At 50.7% G+C, this 21,515-nt stretch overlaps 8 protein-coding genes across 8 annotated transcripts; 6 read left to right on the top strand and 2 right to left on the bottom strand.

Annotated features, from left to right (window-relative positions):
* Positions 1-651: 651 nt before the first annotated feature.
* Positions 652-2,300, bottom strand: Z518_00786 (uncharacterized protein; the record flags this gene model as incomplete). Its single annotated transcript, XM_013421387.1, has 2 exons — positions 652-2,184; positions 2,241-2,300. The coding sequence occupies 2 exons, from the start codon at positions 2,298-2,300 to the stop codon at positions 652-654; spliced, it is 1,593 nt and encodes a 530-aa protein (XP_013276841.1).
* Positions 2,301-3,202: 902 nt separating this feature from the next.
* Z518_00785 (uncharacterized protein) lies at positions 3,203-5,026 on the top strand (the record flags this gene model as incomplete). The annotated part of the gene is made up of 1 exon (XM_013421386.1): positions 3,203-5,026. One exon carries the CDS (start codon positions 3,203-3,205, stop codon positions 5,024-5,026), a length of 1,824 nt encoding a protein of 607 aa, XP_013276840.1.
* Positions 5,027-5,909: 883 nt separating this feature from the next.
* Positions 5,910-7,287, top strand: Z518_00784 (uncharacterized protein; the record flags this gene model as incomplete). Its single annotated transcript, XM_013421385.1, has 2 exons — positions 5,910-6,369; positions 6,422-7,287. The coding sequence occupies 2 exons, from the start codon at positions 5,910-5,912 to the stop codon at positions 7,285-7,287; spliced, it is 1,326 nt and encodes a 441-aa protein (XP_013276839.1).
* Positions 7,288-7,572: 285 nt separating this feature from the next.
* Z518_00783 (uncharacterized protein) lies at positions 7,573-9,444 on the top strand (the record flags this gene model as incomplete). Its single annotated transcript, XM_013421384.1, has 1 exon — positions 7,573-9,444. The coding sequence occupies one exon, from the start codon at positions 7,573-7,575 to the stop codon at positions 9,442-9,444; it is 1,872 nt and encodes a 623-aa protein (XP_013276838.1).
* A 2,170-nt stretch (positions 9,445-11,614) lies between these two features.
* On the top strand, positions 11,615-12,823 carry Z518_00782 (uncharacterized protein; the record flags this gene model as incomplete). Its single annotated transcript, XM_013421383.1, has 1 exon — positions 11,615-12,823. The coding sequence occupies one exon, from the start codon at positions 11,615-11,617 to the stop codon at positions 12,821-12,823; it is 1,209 nt and encodes a 402-aa protein (XP_013276837.1).
* A 1,044-nt stretch (positions 12,824-13,867) lies between these two features.
* Z518_00781 (uncharacterized protein) lies at positions 13,868-14,473 on the top strand (the record flags this gene model as incomplete). The annotated part of the gene is made up of 1 exon (XM_013421382.1): positions 13,868-14,473. One exon carries the CDS (start codon positions 13,868-13,870, stop codon positions 14,471-14,473), a length of 606 nt encoding a protein of 201 aa, XP_013276836.1.
* A 531-nt stretch (positions 14,474-15,004) lies between these two features.
* Z518_00780 (uncharacterized protein) lies at positions 15,005-17,284 on the bottom strand (the record flags this gene model as incomplete). The annotated part of the gene is made up of 1 exon (XM_013421381.1): positions 15,005-17,284. One exon carries the CDS (start codon positions 17,282-17,284, stop codon positions 15,005-15,007), a length of 2,280 nt encoding a protein of 759 aa, XP_013276835.1.
* A 3,014-nt stretch (positions 17,285-20,298) lies between these two features.
* On the top strand, positions 20,299-20,955 carry Z518_00779 (uncharacterized protein; the record flags this gene model as incomplete). The annotated part of the gene is made up of 2 exons (XM_013421380.1): positions 20,299-20,522; positions 20,631-20,955. 2 exons carry the CDS (start codon positions 20,299-20,301, stop codon positions 20,953-20,955), a joined length of 549 nt encoding a protein of 182 aa, XP_013276834.1.
* Between the last annotated feature and the right edge of the window lie 560 nt (positions 20,956-21,515).

The following is a 21,515-nucleotide window of genomic DNA, read 5'->3' as shown; positions in this document are numbered from 1 at the left end:
CCCATGCATGCAGAAGCAGTAAAAGCACCCGATGTGTCGCCAAGAAAATTTGCCGATTGGGATTGAATGAGTATATGGGATCGGTCTCGCCTCCTTCAGGACCTTCCGTAAAAGTTGCTGGAAACGTCAAAAATTACGTCTCTTGCCTCTTTCAGTTCGACGCTCCGCCCTCCCCTCCTTTCCTTCTATTAATACTGTTGACCTCGGTATTTGCCGGTTACGTGGCTTGCGCTGGTCGGCCCGGATCCGGAGGAATTTAAAGAACTTTGGAGTAGAAATAACTTGGATTTGAAGTTGAATACCTGGCGACGTCCGTTACGGGTAACCCTGAGTCGCATTCGTTTGGGCCGATGGTATTGCACCATGCATGGTCACCCTGAATGGTTGCGCCTGTTCCCGGTGGGATCCTAGATCATTGAAACCTCAACTTGGATAACACATTTGAACCTCGGATGGTCTTTCTCGCACGTAAACCGGCTCCTCCCAGTTGGTGGCCTGGAATATCTGAGCGCAGGGTCATATCTTTCATATGTCCTGCCCGGTTCAATGATCTGGTCTTTTGATACTTTTTTACATACGACCGATTGAGCGGAGGCCTGAGGTGACACGTGTTCATTCAATCTGGCATTTGAATCGACGTTCATGTCCCGCTCAGTCAGGATCGTTGCTGGCATCATAGTAAGATTTAGAGGGGTCTTCGTAGATAAATGTCGTCGTGGTGCTGCCTAAACTCTGACATGAGCAAGGCGACATACCGGGTTCGGTCGAATCTGCGCTGGATTCCCTCTTGCCTTGATAATTCATGTTGTCTCTGTCTCCGGATTTGGAGAGAAAGGTGTTGAAGACATTCTCCACGTGGACCCCTCTCACTTTGACATCTTGAAAAGCTGTGACGAGCCATTCGGTCGCCGCAGTATTGCCAAGGCGCTGAAAATGTGTGAAAGCGAGATTGGCAGGAAAGTTGATGATATGTGCCCCCAGAGCCCCCATCTCTGGCTGTAGACAGTAACGCACTGTTCGGCATATGTCTGCGGCATGTTTCTCGGCGTCAAAGAGCTCCCTTAGTGATGTTGGCTCGACGGATTGGAGCAACTTTTGATCCCGACGTTGGACTGCCCCGACCATGTCATCGACCACTTCGGCCAGGGCCAGCGACGACGTATGGTAGACTAAACGTGCTTGAACAAATAAATGGTTCTCAAACCAGAGATCGGTGTCGAAAGGATAACCATCTTGTTCCGTCGACGCATGTTTGATCACGCGAGGACTGGCTGTTGTCTTGGTGCCATCTCTCCACCGGTTCATCCGGAGCTGTAGATCTCGACATTGCTCCAGGGTCTCCATCAGCCCTTGGCCGCTTTCGGAATCACTTTCTCGGAGCAGGTCAAACTTCTCGAGGATGCCTGGGATGACAGTGGCCAGGTCGACCATCCTGTCAAAATAGGTCCGCTGCTGTGTTGCCCAGGGAACGGTCAGCCATTCTTCGTTTGCGAGATAGGTCGACTTCCTCTGCAAAATAGCGGCGTAGATTGTCGGAGTCCGAGACGCGAGAAAGGGATGGTGAGCATTCCAGTTCTGGTGACGTTGGGGGCCGCGGAGCTGGATAAGTCGAGCGGCTCCTTGAGCATGGGCCATCCAACTTCGAGAATTGAAAGCAGGTCCCTCGAAAACTTCGTATAACCCAAGGAGCATACATGCCATCAGGACATGATCCGAGTGCATTCGGTCCGGGTCGAAGAGAGCAAGCTGCAATTCCTTGAGAGCTTTGCCGTAAAGTTTGGTGCTTTCACGGACGAGGCGAATATCCCTATTTCCTTGGCCAACCCTGGAAATGCTCAAGGCCGAGAAAGCATTTTCAAGCGAAGCATCCTGTTGATGGATGTTCTGGATGACTTCGATCCAATTCATGGGATGTTTGCATTTGAGGATGAACTCATCCCGGACTTCGCAGTCACCCTGGGGCAAATACAGGTCCCAGAAGAGACTTCGACATTGAGACTCGATAGCATTCCGATCAATTGACCCAGGAAGGGAGATGGAGGTGGCTTTGACCTGAGGAAGAAAAATAGCACCTTCAACGGCCTTGCTGGCAGGATGAAGGATGAAGGTTCTGTCGCGGTTATATCCCCCGCAAACATAGCCACTAGAGGCACATTGACCGCAAATGGGACGTTTCTGATCGCACTAGATGGCTGGTAAGTCATGGATGAAGGATGAATCTGGATCCGGGTCCCACATACGCCTTTTTTGCGGCGACGACAGGTGCTGCAGCCTTTACTTTTGCCAGGCACGCCAACCATGGCTAACCACCATCTCCTTGAGTTGTTCGGCAAGGTGGTCCAATAATGAGAGAAGTCGAGGACGTCGAGCCAGGCTCGGGCGCAAGAAGTATCCAAATGGGTGAGACGGGGAAGAGTGAAAATGTATACATCTTGCGACGAAGGGCGGGGTGAGAGAATAAAAGGCTTGAGAGTGGACAGGGTCATGGACAAATAGTAAAGTCAGTTACCTCATGGATGGTTATTGAGCCGCTGTGAACCGTGTCGGGGGCCGCATGGAAGCATAGGGCGGAATAGAGTCGATTGGGCCGTTTCAGAGGGTGAAAAAGGAAAGGCGTGTCAGTATTCCTGCAGATGACAATGGTTATGAATGATGGGCGGGGTTTTGGCCCCCAATCTGATGGAAGTACCTTACCTCGCACTTGAGGCAGTAGTAGAGGTGTACAGTGAGGCAACTCAAGTTGTGGGCTTGACAATGCAGAAGATTCACGGCTGGTGAGCGCAGTTGGGGAGCCAGAATTTGGCGGCACTGGGGCCATTTCAGTCGGAGAGTCGGCAGGATGAGCCAGCTACCCAAAACAGACATTCAAGAGCGTCTACTAGGCATCGAATACGATTATACCGAGGCGCGGAGTATTTATTCAGTATAGAACTGCACTAGGAGTGCGTCAGCAGCGCCTAGGCCACAGAAAGAGCATAGTACGGTGTATGTCGCTTGCCCCACCAATTTCATGGCCATGTAAACAACAAATCTCCCATGCAGCTGCACTGGTTATACTGGTACACTTTACTCTCAATCAGTCTTCTTGATCATGCATAATAATTTATGACCTTAATGTCTATGGCGAATTGCTGTCCCCCGCTTCAACTGCATCATAAACCGTGAGGAACTCGCGGCTCTCCTTTCCCAAACAAACTCCAAAATGTCCGCCTCCGACGCCGCTTCACAGAATCAAACCTGTCCCTCTCCACTCTCACCTCGACAAAAGTTCCAGGCAGACGTTCGAACACTGAGTGACCATGGTTCTTCCGCTCCCAGAAATGCGTCCTCTTCGCGAAGATCTCCAGAGTTGCAGCATGTCTCCAGCCTGCGAGTTCAACCAATCCCTCCGCAAGATATCTCTCAACCAAATCCAATCTACAGATTCAGCGATTCCGCTTTGGATTCGGCGAGGGACGTGCACCGCGAGTCACCATTCACCTTGGAGGAACGGGAAGCTTGGAACAGGCCTTCACCAGTCAGAACACGCAAAGGGATATCGGAGGATGTGTTCATCCTACAACCACCACAAGAAGACAGTCCTATCCCACAGCCCAGCAAACCGATGAGAGAGTTGCAGTCATTTGCTCCCTGTACAGGCCACACAGACATCAATGAAAGACCTAAAACCAGTCGAGGACTCAATCCTGGTCAATCAAGCCGGCCGACCAGTCGTGACCACACCCACGAGGGGCGGGATCAGAACCCTCGGAATTCCAAGTTCGCCGAAGGAAGCATGAATGAGAGATCTGCTGGCATCTCCTCTACCTGGCTCGAACACGGCTCCATCTCCAGTCTTTCTGGAACAGAATCGGACAACGAACCCCTTCCGCGAGCCTCACCACAGCGCTCCTCCGTCGACTTGGAAGAGTTCCAATCGGCCCCCGCAGCTTCTGCAACTCTCCCAAAACGTCTTTTCAAGATCGGCTCAGCCTTCAAATCTAATGAGAATGCAACCAAGCCTGAAACCGAGCCTCAACCGGCGACGACGACGAAGAAGAAAGGCCTGAGGAAAAGTATGTCGATGTGGAGCATTCATAATATTGGAGAAAAGATGAAGACGTTCGGAGGATCAACAAATGACTTGACGGCAAAAGCGGCTTCTCCAACCAAGAAAGCGTTTGCATCTGGCCACGCCAATGACATAGATGTCCTCAATGACCGAAAAAGGAGAGCGGAGGAGACCGGCGCCCGGGAGCTTGGTGTGAAGAGAAGGAAGTCTGATGTTAGTCAACCTTCCGCGTCAAATGAGCAAGGTTTGAAACGGACTCTTGTGGCAGCGCCTTGTCAGTCACTTGCTCGATATGAGGGCAAGACACCACCCAACAAGACACGACTGAGCCGATCGTCGTCCACCATAGGGACGAACGACTTGGAATTGGCCGACAATTATAGCGATCTCGATCGCCACAGACGCCCTACACGTCGAGAATTGGAGATTGAAAACCAACAGCTCCGAGCCATGTTGAGACAACAGCAGGAGGATGCTCGTCAGAAAGGCAGCGTTTCACAAGAAACATCTTCTTCCACCAACGTGCGCCAGCCACAGGAATCGGGACGTACACCTGCTTCGTCACCGCGCCGGTCATCTGCTCAGAAACAGAGCCAGAAGCCTTCGGGGAAAGATGTACCACCAGTTCCTCCAATCCCAGACCGAATCGCCTTGAAGAATTTAAGCAATACGAGAAATCAGCCTCGGAACGACAACAGCAACACCAATGTCAACAGCAATTCTAATATGAATCGCAACAGCAGTTCTGACCCGATGACGAAGACTGGGTTGCGAAGCGCAGCTGGACTCCCGCGTTCAGTTTCGATGATCCTCGAAGAAGATGAGGAAGGAGTTGAGAATAAGGGTCCAGGCTCGAGTCCAGGGAGATGCCCACGAGACTTGGAGATGGAGAAGATCACAGTTCAAGAACAGATCGCGCTACAGATGAAAGGGGTCAAGCGGGAACCGTGGGAGTGGCCAGATGATGTATTCTGAGACCATAAGACCCAGTGAACTGAAGTGGACGAGAAATGAGATCACGAATGATGAGAGCAGTTGACTTTGAATTTGATGATCTCGGAGAGTTTTATGACGGGTCTGACGCCGGAACGAGGTAAAGAGAATGAGTACGTTTCGGCGGATCTGGTTTTCGACTGTGCTTCTGTTTTGTTTCATTTGAAGTCCGGATCCAGTCCGGACAGAAAGTCCAGCAGAGACGAGGGTTCCTCAGCACCGTGCGACGAGACTCGATCTGTTATTTTCACATTGTCTCGAGTATGAGCATTCATGGAGCGAGCATTGATTCATTCATCCAGCCTTGGGCTAGTCTACAATGGGGTTGATCGAGTGAAACCCAAACTGTGCCGTTTCCCGTCCTTAGTAAGAATAGATATTCGCAGTGATTCATTGTACAACCTCAACACAAAATTGCCCAATGGCGGCGGCCTGGAAAGATGAAGTAGAGGACAACGCGTCGTTAGTAGCCGGCCTCTTGATATTGAATGAGGAAGATCCGCCGTGCCCAACAAGAGGGGTTATGTTGCCGGTAATTAGCTTCTGGGAGACCAAATCTGCTTATTCAAGCATCAGATTCGAGACCATCTCCCATTGGACTCTCGCTGTATCCGCTGACCTCATGCATTATGTCCGATCCTGGTCTGCCGCCTGGCTCCCCGCACACAGACAAGCCTCAATCAGGCATATAAAATGATGTAGGGTTGGTTTGTACAAAAGGTGACATGCCATGTCAGTGATATCTCGATCATCTTGCGGTCCTGGGGCATCTCTCACTTCATACATCAAAGGTCGACCATCAACTTGGAACTTCACTCCGCGGTACAACTACTTTCAACACACCATCGCCCCGACGCGACGAAGCATGGCCACAGCGGCCCACATTGAACTCAACCCAACCATCACCGCTGGCGTCTATCACGTCCCGGATATCACAGCCGAATCCTCCAAGATTGGAAGCCAACTCCTGCAGGAGAACCATGACAAATTCCACATATACTTTAACCAAAGTGGTTTTCACAACCACATTGCGCATCATTTATTGACCATCTACGCTCTTGGTGCCACGCCAGACGAGATCCGGCGCGCCTTTGACAACAACAAGACCATCCAGCGACCACAGTTCCCCGTGGAAAAGCGGAATGTGCAAGACATGGCTGATCGTGACCAGTTCAAGCGGTTTCTAGGTAAAGAACAGTATTTTCACGACTATGAAGCCTTCTTTCGCAATGAAATCGACACGAAGGGCTGGGAGGCGGTACTTAACGAGCATGTGTTCGCGAGAGACGAACATGCGGATCGAATGCGGGCAAGAATGCTGGCAGGTAAGTTCTGGCATCCTCCTTCAAAGAAGGTGCTTTGACTGACCAAGGTCAGGCTTCCTCCACCCATTAATTCACCTTGGATTCGGCGTCGAGTTCAAACAGCCGGCCATCATCGTTGAAGCACTCGCCCAAGCTGCCACCCACGACGGCTGGACTGGAATATTCCTCCATGCCGCCGAGAAAGCCGCCGGAAATTCCAAGTCGTCGTCCAAGAGCTTGGTGCAACTCATCCATGAAAGCCGTGCGAATGATAAGCTCCGCACGTCAGCCCATTGGGAGGACGGCAATAAAGTCCGAGACGGGGTCTTCGTTCGCGCTCCAGACGAGATGGTGGCGCTCGCCTCCCAATGGATCGTGACGCCCGATCAACTCGAGCGGAAAACCGCCGAGATGATCAATGCGACTGTCTACTTCGCCGGGGCAGCACAACGTCCCACGAAGCAAGTCAAGTTCGACTTCTTCTACATGCACTGTGTCAACTGCTCGATCTTCTTCTCCACGTTCCTCAACGAACCGTGGTTGAGGGTGGAAGATAAATGCAGGCTCTTGGAATGGAAAGGACGCCTTGATCTCGCCATGTATGTGTCAAGAGGATGTCCGGAGCTGTTGATCGACGAAATTAAGAATTACAAGCCCGAGAGACCGGAAGACGGGTGGGCCGAAATTACGCGACGAGTAGACAAATTCCCCGACGATGGACATGCGAGCAAGCTGGTTCGTGCCCTTGCGAATGGCCAGCATGTTTGCAAACCCTATGAGAGCGAATCAGACGATGTATTTCCAATCAAAGGCGACCATATGTGGTGGAAACTGGGTCATATGGCGATTGACTCGGTCGAGACCAGTAATCCTAACTGGGTCAGAAGCTGCGGATTTGCAGAGGCATGGGAGAAGATTCCAGAGCGAGCAAAGTTGTGACTTGACAGCACCCATGTATTATTAGTGCAATTGTCTGGCGAAGTCCGAGCATGCTCAGGCGTTAGCACAGGAAAGGCGGCTCACGACGCTTGACCTTATGTTCAAAATTCGGATTATGGTTGAAGTGTCACGTGAGCGGGCGGCAAGATTTTTGAGACAGAATCCCCGCATGGGACATCATCGACGACCTCCAGGCAACTGGCGACCACCCATCATCTTCCATCGCTTCTCTTATTTCATCTCTTCGTCCTTCATTTCGTGTGTAAATCGCTTCCATTGACAATCATGCCAGAAGAAAACAGAAAGGACACCGCCATCCCACCTCCCTACGATCCCTTCCCCACCTATCAGGCCCCATATCCTCGATCGAACAAGGACGACGAGAATCCGTTCATTCAATTTCGTCGTTTTGCGGATGAGCAGTTCTCATCATTCTTCCAAGGTGTCCCTCACATGTTCGGCTTTTCTCCCCGCAACGCTGCCCGCCGAGACGACCTCAAGAAAGATTTCGAGGACCTGATACGCAGGAGACACGAGCTGGAAGAAGGCTGCAGGGAACAGTTAGAGCGAGAGATGGAAGAGATGAGGCAGACTCTTAAGCAGTCTCAAGATCATCGGACGACTATGGAAAATGCTTGGAACTTTCCCAACGGCAACGCATCGTGGTGGACGCATGGAAGAGTAGCTCAACGTCCGGCATTAAATGGCGAAGAGCCTCAGAAAAAATGCCCTGCTCTCTATGATGACGCTGGCAATCCGAAGACAGAATTGGATGTCTACGAGGGCATTCAGGGAGCAAATAGCAAGCAAGTCCAGGCATTTCAACCACCTGTCCAGGATGCCTCTAAGAAGTCCTCCAGATCCTGGTTTTCGGCACTCGGATGGGACGGGAAGCAAATGGAAAAGGGCGTGGAGAACGACAAGGCTGTGTCCGATAACCCTTCCTCTGACAAAGAAATCGCTCGACCGACGAAGTATACTATGTTCAACACACGTCGGATGGACCCCTTCGATGATACAAATCACACTATCCCATGGCTCATGCTAAGCCCGTACTCCCCGATCTACCTCTGTAACCCCTCCCAGTCAAGGCTTTTCAAAGTCCAAATCCAGGATTCTGAGGATACACCTTTACGGATATCCCGACCTAGATTCTTTGAGAGATGGTACTCAGACGTCGACGAAAAAATGGCAGAACAAGTTCCCTGGGCTGATGCTTTTGAGGATTTGGTTAGCCTCCAACAGACCGGCAAGATGGTGGATAGAGACTCCTCGACCTGGCGGACACCGAACACGTGGATCCACGACATGGTGAATCGAGGAAGCCTGGGAAGTCGCTGGGGTTTCGATGATGAAGGTCTTCTGGTCAAGCGACATGTCGAGCAGAAGACCACTGATGCGCCATCGACTATGAAGGACCGATGCACACGACCCAAAGAGCGGGGATGGGGATGGGGATGTCACCGACGATGTGAAAAGTCCACTGGGGATGAGCAACAACATTCTCTTCAACTCGGCGAGAAAGAGAAGGACTTGATCGACGACCTCGTCGACAAAGCGACCAGTCCTCTTACCTCGTTCCCTCTCTTTGGGAGCATTCTTTCGGCGGCTGACGCTATCGTCTCTGCTGTTGACCAAGCCCAAAAGGAACTCGAAGAGATATCAGAGGAAGCATCCCCTGATGACGGGTCTGAGCCCGCTCCAGCCGCACAAGAACCCACGACATCCTCTTATTCGGCAACTTCCTCTTCATCTTCCTCCTATGAAGACAGTTTTTCCTCTTTCCCTTCCTCGGACGGCTTCGATCCTTCCAAATCCGTCATTGCCACCTTGACCTCAACTGTCACGCGGACCCTGCCAGATGGTTCAATTGAGACGAAACGTGTTCTGAAGAGACGCTTTGCCGATGGTTCGGAAGAGAGCGATGAGAGTGTGGAAATGAAAAATCTGCCATCCACCCACCGGACAAACGATGCGAAAGATAGTGTTGAGACGCGCAACCCATCTCCAACACTGATTCAGGCCCAGTGGCCTGAGCCTCGACCCACGGCTCGTCCTGTTCAAGATGCTATTGCTGAGCACCAGCAGAAGCTGAAGATTGAACAACAAGATCAAAAGGAGGCCAGAGCTAAACGGAGCGGGTGGTTTTGGACATGATCTACGCTCCTGATCACTGGACCATTTCTGTCTCTCCTCTCTCTAACCACTTCCATCAACAAGCGGAACCATGGAACTTTCCTTCCAATCTGTGACTTTATTGATCCCCTTGACGAATATCAAATTGAATCAGGTTTGTGTTTGGTATCACAGGAGACGTGTTAGATGTGGACTTGGGATATGGGATAGGGAATGAGCTTAAAGCGAGGAACTCGCAGAGGTGAAATCAACTCCACTCAGGTCCATAGCTACCGAATTTTATATATATACCACCCGCCTCCATACATCTATCTTCTTATTCCATTTCCCATTCTTTAGTGATAGTTTTGCCATGCGTTCCTGTGCAGGATTATAGTACAACGTCAATGTGGATGCAAATATGGCAAGAATATGGTTCCATTTCCGGATAAGAAAATGTCATCAACTAAGAAGTTCATAAGACGACCCAGTTTACTATTGTCACAGCAGAGCGCCAACATCCAATATCTCGATTGGCGCCTCGATATACTCTCTCTCTGCTCAATATCGCTAAGTCTGTGGGACAGTTTTTGGGAATGTCTCGGGAGAGCGACAACCCACAGCGACTCGCGTACCACAGCGACATTGCTAAACACCAATCAGGCCTAGCTTGTGCGAGCGTTGTCCGCATGATGGAAAGGTACCTGGAAACCCCACCCAAACCCTAGTAAAATCGCACAAATCGAGGTACCAAAACATCAAAATTGAGGCATTCACATACTTTTGGTATTTGCGAGCTCTTTGCCTCATTGTTGCTCGATTCGCGACTTGTATAGACTTCCTGGTGTTGCAGAGTCCTGTTTGACCCTTTTTGACCTCTTGTTGCTGCAGCCTCAATGGCCACTTTCTTTGTCGGCGACCTCTGGCAAGCGCCCTCAAGGTGCGCTCCAAAATGACGTCCACCTTTCGGATCGATCTAACCTCAAATGCCCCAACAGCAAGACCAACTACTCCTTCTCGCCCCGAGACCCCTCCTGTCCTTGAAACTCCTCCTTCTTCGCCTCAGATTACTCCTCTTTCACGGCGTCTACCGATTCGCACTCCTGAAAGACCCCGACCGCGTCGATCGCCCTCTCCTGAGGGCTTGCCAGGAGGACTACACAGGCGACAGACAGGCCACAGGGGTGGCAGAGAGGGTCTGACACGCCACAACACCAAAATCGAGTGCAAAAAGGCGTGGAAAGGCGAATGCAAAGGACTCCGTTAAAAGGGGTCAACGACGTCGTTGAAAGAACATCAAAAAGCGCCAACTATGTGAGGGAGGCCAGGTGGATGGAAAGGTACCTCAAATCCCCAGGGAAAATAGGGGGTTTCAGGTACCTTTCCATCATGCGGACAACACTCGCACAACTAGGCCCGATTGGTGTTTAGTGATGTCGCTGTGGTACGCGGGTCGCTGTGGGTTGTCGCTCTCCCGAGACATTCCCCTTGTCGTCGTCGTATGGTGGTGCAGGACGCGCAAACCCTGAGCTGCCAGCACGTCCCCGTTTGCCGTTGGATTCGTCTTAGTTTCCCCATCGAAATAGGTACTTACACCGGACACCGCGAGAAGGTGCGAATCCATCGTCCCACTGGCCAGCAGCCAGCGCTCTGCGTGCTCGCAGAGGGCGGGGGGGGAATTGCGGCTGGTGTACGGAATAGCAAAAGTGCGACCAAGTCACGTGTTGGCTAAGCGCGTTACTCTTGAATGGAAAACTGTAAATAAACACAAATTCCATGAGCCCCCACCATAAACTCACATCTCAAGATTCTACAAACTCCACCAGAAGATTCTGCAAACCCCATCTGGGCCGTTCATCTAGAGCCGGAACGATACAAGGCGCGATACTCTAACAAAAAAGGGATCCTATGTTCTATCATATATTCGGCAATCACGAGGTGCAATGGCAAGTGAATTGCGATCTGGTATGTTCCTTCCATGTGAACGTGTGCGCGACTCATTAAACTAGGCAACCGTACGGGTCACTTGGTTCGACCACCATTTTCCTTCTCTAAATCTGAACCCAAAGCAAGGACGTCCGCCCAGGCAAAGAATACGAATCGATCTCGTGGATTGAGACGAGCTTACTCTTCAGCATGCTCTCCGCATTTTTCTGCAGACAAAATCAAAGAGACTGATCCGTACCGAATCAAACTGCTTTGGCGAGACGTCATGGAACAAAACACACCTCGATACACACGCCAAACTTTGGCCAGCCAATCCAAAAGTCAGGCTCGGTCAAATGTGACTCCAAAAAGCACCCTCCCTACATCTGTCTCCACAACCAGTGCTCCTAGAACGGAGGTCCCCAAAACTGCCACGGTCCGCGACGCTGACTTCAAATACACTCAGCTCATTCCACGGGGGGTTGAAATATGCGAATATGAGAATCCAAATCTAGATGGGGCTTATGGCCATTTCGGCTCTAAGAGACCTTCAAACCCAGCCGAATCACGCGAATTTTACCGATCAGTCGTTCAAAAAGCCCTTGCAGGAAGAGCTGACCGGGACATAGATGATTCGATATTCCTGCCCATGGACACTAATTTTGTTAAGTCCGTGCTTACGGCCTATGGCAGAATGGGAAAAGCTGGCGTTTCGGAAGCCTGGTTCAAGGGATATGCTTGTCAGAAACTGTTCGTCGGTCCGTACGCCGTCTTAGAAGATGATACTGAAAGACAGCTTTGTGCTGTACTGTGTCCGGAGGTGTCGCTCAAGCCCAGCTCAAGCACGAGTCGATGTATATGGCATGCACCTCCAATAATCTCGAACCAGCCTCCTTCCAAACCCTTTAGCTTCGATACTCGCGCCGACTGTCAATTTTGGCTTAGCGACAAGATCATAAATCCCGAATACCGAACACATGCTAAACACTTCGTACATTTGAAGGACTTGGGTACATTTTGTCCCTATTTCTCGATTGAGTTTAAAGCCACAACTGGCGACAGACAGGTTGCGGATAATCAGATCGCTGTCGATGGCCTAGTTTCCTTGTTTAATCGATATCGATTGAAGGTCCTCGCCTTTCCTCATTCTACTCAGAAGCAATTCAAATTAGTTCGTCATTATGGATTGACAATGGAGAAAGACCATTGGACAGTATGGCTCTTTCAACCCAAAACAGCTAAGAAGGCGACTTGGGCCGGCTGCACAGTACGAATTCTTCATACTGGGAGTTGTGAGACAGAAGAAGAAGTTGTCACATTGCTTGAATGGATCAACGAAATTCATCGGTGGGGCCTCTGCGAGTACGCTCTCGGATGTGAGGAGGATGTTAAAGAGATTCTGAGCAAAAATTCCGGTAATCTCAGAATTTCCGCGATGGGGGTCTCAAAGGAAACCGAAACCGTGAAGGAAACCGGAACGGTGGAGGAAGTCTAAAATGATAAAGGCAGTACAAATGGTGGACGGAGCCCAAGGTGGCGAAGGTCAAAAGGTGAACGGAGCCCAAAGGAACCTAAAATGTTGAGTACAGCCTGAAATGGTGTGTGGAGTAAAGCCAAATACTGTGCATGGATTAAAGTATGTTTATGATAGCAGGCGTCTATGGACCGGTGAGTACACTGGCTGGGTGCGTAAATGGGTACACACTCTCTCCTCTCCGAAGCTGTTGAACTGTGAGACAATATGTGGCAACACTTTCAGCGTGGTGATGAACATTCAGCTCGAGTGACTTCGTCCATGAGCTGAGTACGGACACGCCGAAAGATGGTAACAATCGTTCCCTATATAAACGTGAGATGTAGAAACCTTGTTAGATGAAAGAACAGAACACTCCTTCAACTCGAGTTGTACAAGAAGTTCGATATCTGCTTTCCTAATTGGGTATACCGTCGTCCACTCATGGTCTATGCACTGGATCCGATAGGGATATCGTACGGGCACAGGAAGCAGTGATCAACATCGTCTACATATGATCCATGGATTGGATCCGATGGGGTCAGGCCAGTTAGAGCACGTGATTGGGTATCGGATTATAGATTTTCCGGGCTACGGCGCACTCTACCCACTACTGGGTGGGCCGTGGATTGGATCCGATGGGGTCAACCACAGGATTACGTAATACTCTGACTATAGATTTTCCGGAGTAGGGAGGCCTGGCTAATCACGTGACACGAGACCCCGGGGGTTAGCCCGTGGACTGGATCCGATGGCACCAGAGTCGTCGGATTATAGATTTTCCGGATCCCGAGGGGTCGCAATCACGTGAATCGTCGTACGGCCGCATATGTGCGCCGCCAAGAGTTGCCAAGACCAGGGTGGCCGGTTCAATCACGTGATGTCTCGAGCGTAGCGAGGCATGGGGTTTGGGGGGCTTGCCTCCAAAATACAAAAAGCTACTCCGCGGAATATCCTGTCCGCGGCCCCCTTATTCCCGCCCCTATCCTGTCTCGACTCAAACGCCCCCCACCCTACACTTTGGCCATGCAACCCATCGGTCCTTTGCCTTCAGATACCTATCGGACCGCCTCTCTCCTCTTGAAACTCCTCCCTGATGACTTGGTACCTGTCGTTCTTGATATGGCGGAATTCTGGCACGATGCTCCTCTGGCATCAACGACCAAAGAAGTCCATGTCACTGAAAGGAACGCTGGACAACCGTACCTGATTGCTGAACTCCTCCCGGTATTTCCAGCCAGGGGTCTGCGGTCGCTTACTTTCACCGTCACATCTCGGGATCAGGGTCACAGTTGGGACAGACATTGGCATGGAACATATGAGCACAGTTGGACTTGGTTCGAGGTGGCCCTGCTACCCTCAGATTCGGACAATCGCACTAATGATACGGGGATCAAGTCCCCAATCCCGGGGAAACGAATCATTACCAACGTGCATGCTAGCAACGAATACAGGACACATGTTGTCCGCTGGAGCTACAATGATGATGAGGAGGAGACCAGAAAGCTCGTGAGAAGCATACGCGCTGGACAGAAAATCGCCATCACTGTTTGGGCCAGGTTTCCCGCCTGGGTCAACAACGTGAGAAGCGCTAGAATTGATTGTCAGGTGAATGCCGTGAGGAAGATATGAGTGCATCTCCCTGGCTGCAAAATCTTCTTAATCCAATGCAGAAACAGAACTCAAATAGCTGCCCTCAAAACAAGAGAACGTGCCGGAACATCTCGCTCCCCGAGGATGCAAGTCTGACGACTTTGGCATTCCGTGCCATGCCTATTCATCCGGAGATTGCCACCTTATTGTGTTGGATCAAAAAGACAATCGACGGGACAGATGAGTGGATATTCCACAGACGATAATACGGAGACGACCTGGCTTGTATGATTTACCGAGAGAACACTCTTCTCACCCGACGGGACGAAACCGGTGGAGATAGAATAGGATTATGGCATTCGGCAGCTGTCTTGCTGCACTGTTGTCTCTCGGGCTCATCCGGGCGCTCACTCTCTGGGGGCCACGTCGATACTGCAGCCATGACTCTGTATGACCAGGCGCTATGGTTTCCTTCTATCAATGGGCCAGCTCTCGGTGTCAAGACAGACCTCCTCCACCAAAGATTTGCGTCTCCGAACTCCACATCGACACCAGCTCAGAGCTCAAAACTCACATCCCATCGCTCACACCCTCTCTCCGTCCTCTAACTTCTCTAACTAATCCCTTCGCTTCTTCGACCTCATACCCATCCATACACAGCTCCTCGGCCAGGCGTTCTGCTCGTTCGAACTCGCCAGTCCGCACGTTCCATCTAGCCAGCCACAGACGCGCCTTAGACGTCGTGGCCGTGGTTCCGGTGCCAAATCCGTCACCTTCCCTTTCGTCATCACCTTCTGCGTCTCCATCGGCGTCAGCAATGGACGGGTCCACAGGTGAAGACGGTGATGCAGAAGACAAGATCTCTGTATCGTCGTCCCCTTCAGCAGGGTGGTCGAGCCCAATGTTTGTGTCAAAGTTCCCATCTGCAGCTATCGCAGCAACGCGAGCGCGGCGCTCCTCCGCGATAGCTTGTTTGCGCTGCCGTTTCTGCAGCGCCTTCTCGGCGCGCACTACAGACTTGTGGCTGCCTCCCGTCTCCTGCGCGACGCATAGTTCCATGTACTTCGCCGCCTCGGCCTCAGCGGCGGGACCGCCGCTGCGCTCGTACAGGAGAGCGATCTGGTACAAGGTTTCTGGGTCCAGGAGCTTCCGAGACGGTCGTTTAAGTTTGGATTTTGTCCTCGTGGTGCTAACGCTCGTCACGCTTGTGCTTACGTTGAAGCTCGACTGCGGCGAATTGCTGTCGTCAAAGTAGGTCCCGGCCACAAGAGCTCGTTTGAGGGCTTTGATCGCTTGTTCCAACCTGTCCATCTTGGCATAGCAGGATCCAACCGCTTGCCACATTTTGGGGTCGTAGGGTCGAAGGCCCGCGGCACGTTGATAATAGAATAGCGCATAGAACCCCATGTCGAGAACCTCGTACGCCTGGCCCAGCCCATACCAGGCGCGGTAGTCCTTGCGGTTCACATCGACGGCTCGCCGATACGATTCGATGGCCGCATGCGTATTTTTCAGCTCGATGTACTCGTGGCCCATTAACGTCCAGGCGGATAAGAAATTTCGGTCGAGTGTCAGAGCACGTCGGAAATACATGACCGCCTTCTCGTGTTGCGAGCAGAGTGAATAGTAGTTGCCCACCACACAGCAGGTTTCAGGACGGAATTTGTCGACGGAGGTAGCCAGATGGGCGAGGAAAGCGAGTTTAGGCCGATCTGCCATTACATACAAGATGTTGGAATAGTGATCTAGCCCGTCAAGGCGATGGGGGTGAGATATCAGAAGGTCTTGGAAGATCGAGGCTGATGTTTCGTATTCTTTTGCGTGGTAGTGCGATAGGGCGAGCTGGGTGAGGAGGAATGTCGAGGTTGGGAAGTAGTTTAAGAGCGTTTCCAGGTAGGTGAAAGTCGCGGATTGGTCGCTTGTGGAGAACAAGTCGACGGAGGCGTAGGCGTGGTACATGATCCTCATTAAATTTTGAGGGAGGACCGTAGGGGATAGCTGTGCATTCAGGTCGTCGACGGAGGAGAGGAGGCAGGCCAGTTCTTCCCATGCTCCCCAGTGATAAGGATTCAGTCGAACAGATCGAAGAAGCCACTTCTGCGCCAGATTTTCTTGCCTCGATTTGGACAAGATCAGACCGTACAAGTATTCCAGCCATCCCTGAGAACGTTTGAGGTGTGGGTCCGCGGCGTCTCTGGCATGGAAGTATGCTTCCAATCCCCTTGCCAGCGACGATAGTTCACGGTTCGTCGTCTGCCCACCATCGGCCGGACCCAGCACCATTTCGCTCTCTTCGTCTTTCCGTTTCTCTCCAGCAAGATACCTCGCGTATAGCGATAGGAAAAGGGACTTCTGGCTGAGTCGAGGAAATGGATTGACCGAAATCGGTTGGCCCTGTTTTGATTTGCCCTTGGAGCGAGCTGGTGTAGACGTCGGTGTTCTTCCTTTTGGCTTGTCGAAAATTGCTAGACCTCCGGCGGGTGTGGCGGGGGGCAGAAATACCGCAGCACATCTGTCAAACTCTTTGGTATCAAAAAATGCCTTTGCCAGTAGATATTTTGGTGCTTCTCTTGCTTCCAATGTCGCCTCTTCAGGGTCATCGTAACTCGTTGAGAATAATCGATATGATGATTGAACATTATTCGTATCTTGCATTGGTGAATCGTTATCCAGACTGTCATCTTCGGGAAGAGAAGTCAAAAGTTCGGCCGCCCATTTTGCCGACTGGTACAAGCAACGCTCTGAGCATTTTATGGAGACCTCAGTCAGTCTGTCTCGCAACTCACACACGACATCTGCATCGGTCTCGCCAACTGAACCGAAACTATCGTTCTGTCGTTGCGACACCATGGTGAACCGCGAGAAAGCGTCAATATGGCGAACACGAGAAAATGCAAATTGTCGCCATTACTAGTAAGTTAACGCATCCATTAAGTTCGCACCCGGTCCACAGTTCCTTTTTGGACGAAAATATGCGCCTCTGAAATTTGTGTGCAGCGCGTCCGCGTCTGCGGGGATAACTGCGCGACATGCCGAACCGTACGCCGTAGCCGGCATTCGCATGTTTCAGCCTCGTCACAGAAACGAAGACATTCCCCCAACTGCACCATCAACTTACCGACTGGCTTTATCCTCATTGCCAACGCCGTGCCAGAGATACCGGCTTCGGCGAATCTCTCCTGGGTAGGATTCTCGTGAAGATTTCCGGCCAGGAGAGTTTGCCTCTCGTCCATCATGGACATTGCTAAGCGGCTTTCGTCGCCCCGAGAACATGCCAATATCCTGCGTTGAGATACAGACAACTGGCAAATCTACACGTATTGTCGTTGAAGGGTATCCCAAGCTTGCCGACACTCTACTAGAACCAGCGAGCCCAAGCAAAAGAAAATGACGATCATATCCGAAGATGACTTACATTGAAACCACATCGACACCATGATATGTACGGCGTGGTCTTGCGACAGAAGAAAGAACTTACCAGATTTGGTGAAGGCCATGTGGGAATTCTCTTTATGACAAACGAAGGATATTCAACCATGTGTGGACATGCTACGATAGGGGGGGTATTATTCTGTACACCAACTTTTGTTATTCTGTACACCGGAAAACCTGCTTATTCTGTACACCATGCCTCAACTCTCCTTATTCTGTACACCACCACCTCTCTCTCGCCTTATTCTGTACACTTAACGCTCTCATCCTGTTATTCTGTACACCGCGCTAACAGAGCTTGTTGCCGTTGGCCCGGCGATGGCGAGAAAACACTAGTAAGTGGCGTAGCTGTGGAGGGGTGACGCGTTAAACTCTCCCCGTTATAGGTGGTTGCGAAGCAATAAACACATTTGATTCCCTTTTCCTTGGTAGATAAGTACCGTGCATTTTGAGCTTCTCTGTATACTTTGTAAATTATTGTGGCCTACACAGCCGGATTTGTGTAGAGATCCCCTGCACGGTCGATACCTCGTGCTGACTAAGGTAACAAACCAGCGCCCATAGGCTTGGGTGGGAACCGCCCATAAGCGGGGCAGTTGCCCCCCGGCTTATGGGCGGTTTCCCCCCGGTTCATGGGCGGTTTCCCCCTCCGGCTTATGAGCGGTCCTCCCAAGCCTATGGGCGCTGGTTTGTTACCTTAGTCAGCACGAGGTATCGACCGTGCAGAGGATACCATCGTTAACCATCATTTCTGCATTCTATATAGGCAGACTTAGGTGTTGTGACATCACGTATCTTCGAACTGCGCAGATAACCGGAAAAATAAAAATCCGGACCAATCAAAAGCGGTGTACAGAATAACAAAATGTGGTGTACAGAATAACATTACCCCTACGATAGCCCTTGGCCAATTTTCTTGGATACACGTGACCTCCATTGTCTTTCCCCAATCGAAACGACGGCAAGCACGACCCCAACACTCGGACTGCTTTCCGTCAATCTTCACGCTCCATGCGGCCTGCTCGAGGTCACCGTTCCAACCAACGACGATGGGTCCGACTTGATCCCAAGTGTTGTTTCGTATGTCTCGATGCCATCATTCGCGACCGGAATAGGAGTTCCGATACCGATAGAAGTGAGATCCCCATGGCCTGAAGCTAAAGGGAACCTATGGTGGAATTTGTAGATTTTGCCTACAGTGGCGCATTCTTGTCTCATATCGTCAAAGGGGCTTGGACTTGAGCAACCGTTCGCAGCTTACAACCTACTTGCTATGCACATGGCCACGGCAGGGCCTGAACTATTCCATTGAACAAGACCATGAGCTCGCAAAGTCCTTCAAACACTCCGAGCACGACCTCTCCTTTCTTTGTTCGACAATCATCGAGGATGGATATGACGGTGAGTCGACAGGGTACTGGGGCTCTGAAATAGGACTTTGCTTATATGCTGACCAGCAGACTGATCGTCCACCGACTGGGAGTGGGGTCGCTGCCCATACTGCTCTTGCGTACACAAAGAATGATCGTCGTATGACCGAGATTCGGGAGTACCATTCACATGTTTCCGCGATCTCGAGAGGTATGGGACCAAGCCTTCTACTCCCGAAGCGGTATGGTGGGATTTATGGTCCTGAAGTGCGGGTTAAGGTCGAAGGACAAGCATTCTATACTGGGTTCAGCACATTCTCGGTGAAGGCAGACCGGCAGGACGACGATGGACACCCCCTAAAGGATCTGAGAGAGTGACCCAGTGGTACTCGATCTGATAGCAAAATCTGCACCCCACGTGAGGCAGTTTGCTTTATCACGAGGCCGCTTGCTCTCTCTTGGATAGATTCGATCAATCTTCTCTCAGTCCTACAAAGATGATCACGTGTCAGATAGTAAGTCCGTCTTCACCCATCGTTTCCCCGATTCTTACCCGGAATGCCTTGTGCAGGGGGCTGGCCAAATCCAACGTCATCGCTCTAGATATATCTTTCACGATACGGTAAAACATCAATCTCACTATACTCTTCGTCTTCGCTTTATATTTATGCATTTGATGTCAGAGTCATGGAAGAAGCACAAGACACACAATATCATACTCATACATTATATTATAACGATTACTCCGTGTGTTCGCTCATGGTCCGCTTCGCCCTGGCGTGCTGCCAACAAGATAAACAATCCCCATCTCCGTTAACCGTGAACGAGAGAAGAATTGACATTCATCATGGAGAGCAGCTTTCGGAGTTCTACCTATGCGAAGTGAATCCCAAGGGAACGGTATGGCTACCTTGAAATCCTTTCCCTCATCACTCCTCCGATGCAGTTCTGTTTAGCTACAATTCGACAGCAAAATTATTTTGCATTAACCGACCAAAAAATTCCCAGGTCCCCGTTTTAACTTGCCCTGGCAATCGGTCGTCAATTACTGAAAGTCTGGAAATGACGCAATATCTACATGAATACTACCCGAGTTTATACCCATCGCACCTGGCAGTGCAGATCAACAAACTGCTCGCACAGTTGCATGAGATTAATTACTTCTCACTCACATACACCCGGAGACCGGATCGGGCGTCTGATATGTTGAACGCAGTCGAGAAGAGGCTTGCAGATCCGGGTATATCGAAAAAATATCGAACGGCGTTGGAGCATAAGCGAAAAGTGTAAGTCCAGCTTCGTCAGATCTGAATCGCCTAGGGTACAGAAACGATGTGTTTGGATGGAACAGGACGGGTATTTGTTTTGCTAAATCTCGTGGGCTATTTCAAAAGGATCCTCTCAACACGAGCACCAGCATTAGATGCGTCTTTCATCAAGAAGGAAGAAGATAAAACCGTCGCATTCCTGTCGCAAGTGACTGCGGTCATGGATGCCTCTTGCAACGAGAATGCACCTTGGATCTTTGGCACAGAAGTTCCGACTGCGCTTGACGCGCATATGATACCGTTTCTGGCACGTTTGGTTGATGTGGATCGGGAGAATATGCTTGGGTCTACGTCAAGAAGGTACCTTGAAATGGCAATGGAGACGAGGATATGGACGGACACGATGCAGGGCCGAAGAACAGTGCATGGGACTTATCTTCCTGCGAAATGATATGATATACTAGTATCATTTCTATTTTTATTCCATCAATAGGAAATCTATTTCCTGGGCGTATCATTCTAAGCCTTTCGGTCTTTGCCCTGACAATGTACACGGAAGGAATCAATGTCCAATTTGGTTCCAATTTTGATAACAATGAAAGAAAACAAAGTTTCTCTGTAGACATGCATATCTTCCTTCCAATTTCCTCTGAAGATGGATATCATTGTGGCGCCCAGGGACGTTGGCTTGGAGAACGCTGATCGACATTCTAGCTCTCCTTCGCCAATGTACCCATAAGACCACCCACTCTTCAAGCCATTCGACATGGAGTGGCAGCGCAAGTCAAAGACCGTGGGTCGTCAGTTGCAGTCTGCAGGAGCATCATCATTAAGAAATCACTCGATCATTCGTGATTTGACGCACGTTTCGGAGCCGGGAGAACCATCTGTACTGTGGCCATACTGCGGCCGAAGGCCACGGTTGTTGGCGAAAGCCCAGCCATGCATATTCTTTCAACAAATTAATCCAGCAAGCCAATAAAAGCGGGCTCCAACATTGGCTCGTGGAGA

Source organism: Rhinocladiella mackenziei (assembly GCF_000835555.1).
Source record: "Rhinocladiella mackenziei CBS 650.93 unplaced genomic scaffold supercont1.1, whole genome shotgun sequence".
In the NCBI taxonomy this organism is placed as follows: domain Eukaryota; kingdom Fungi; phylum Ascomycota; class Eurotiomycetes; order Chaetothyriales; family Herpotrichiellaceae; genus Rhinocladiella; species Rhinocladiella mackenziei.
This window is presented reverse-complemented; position numbering and strand designations above follow the sequence as displayed.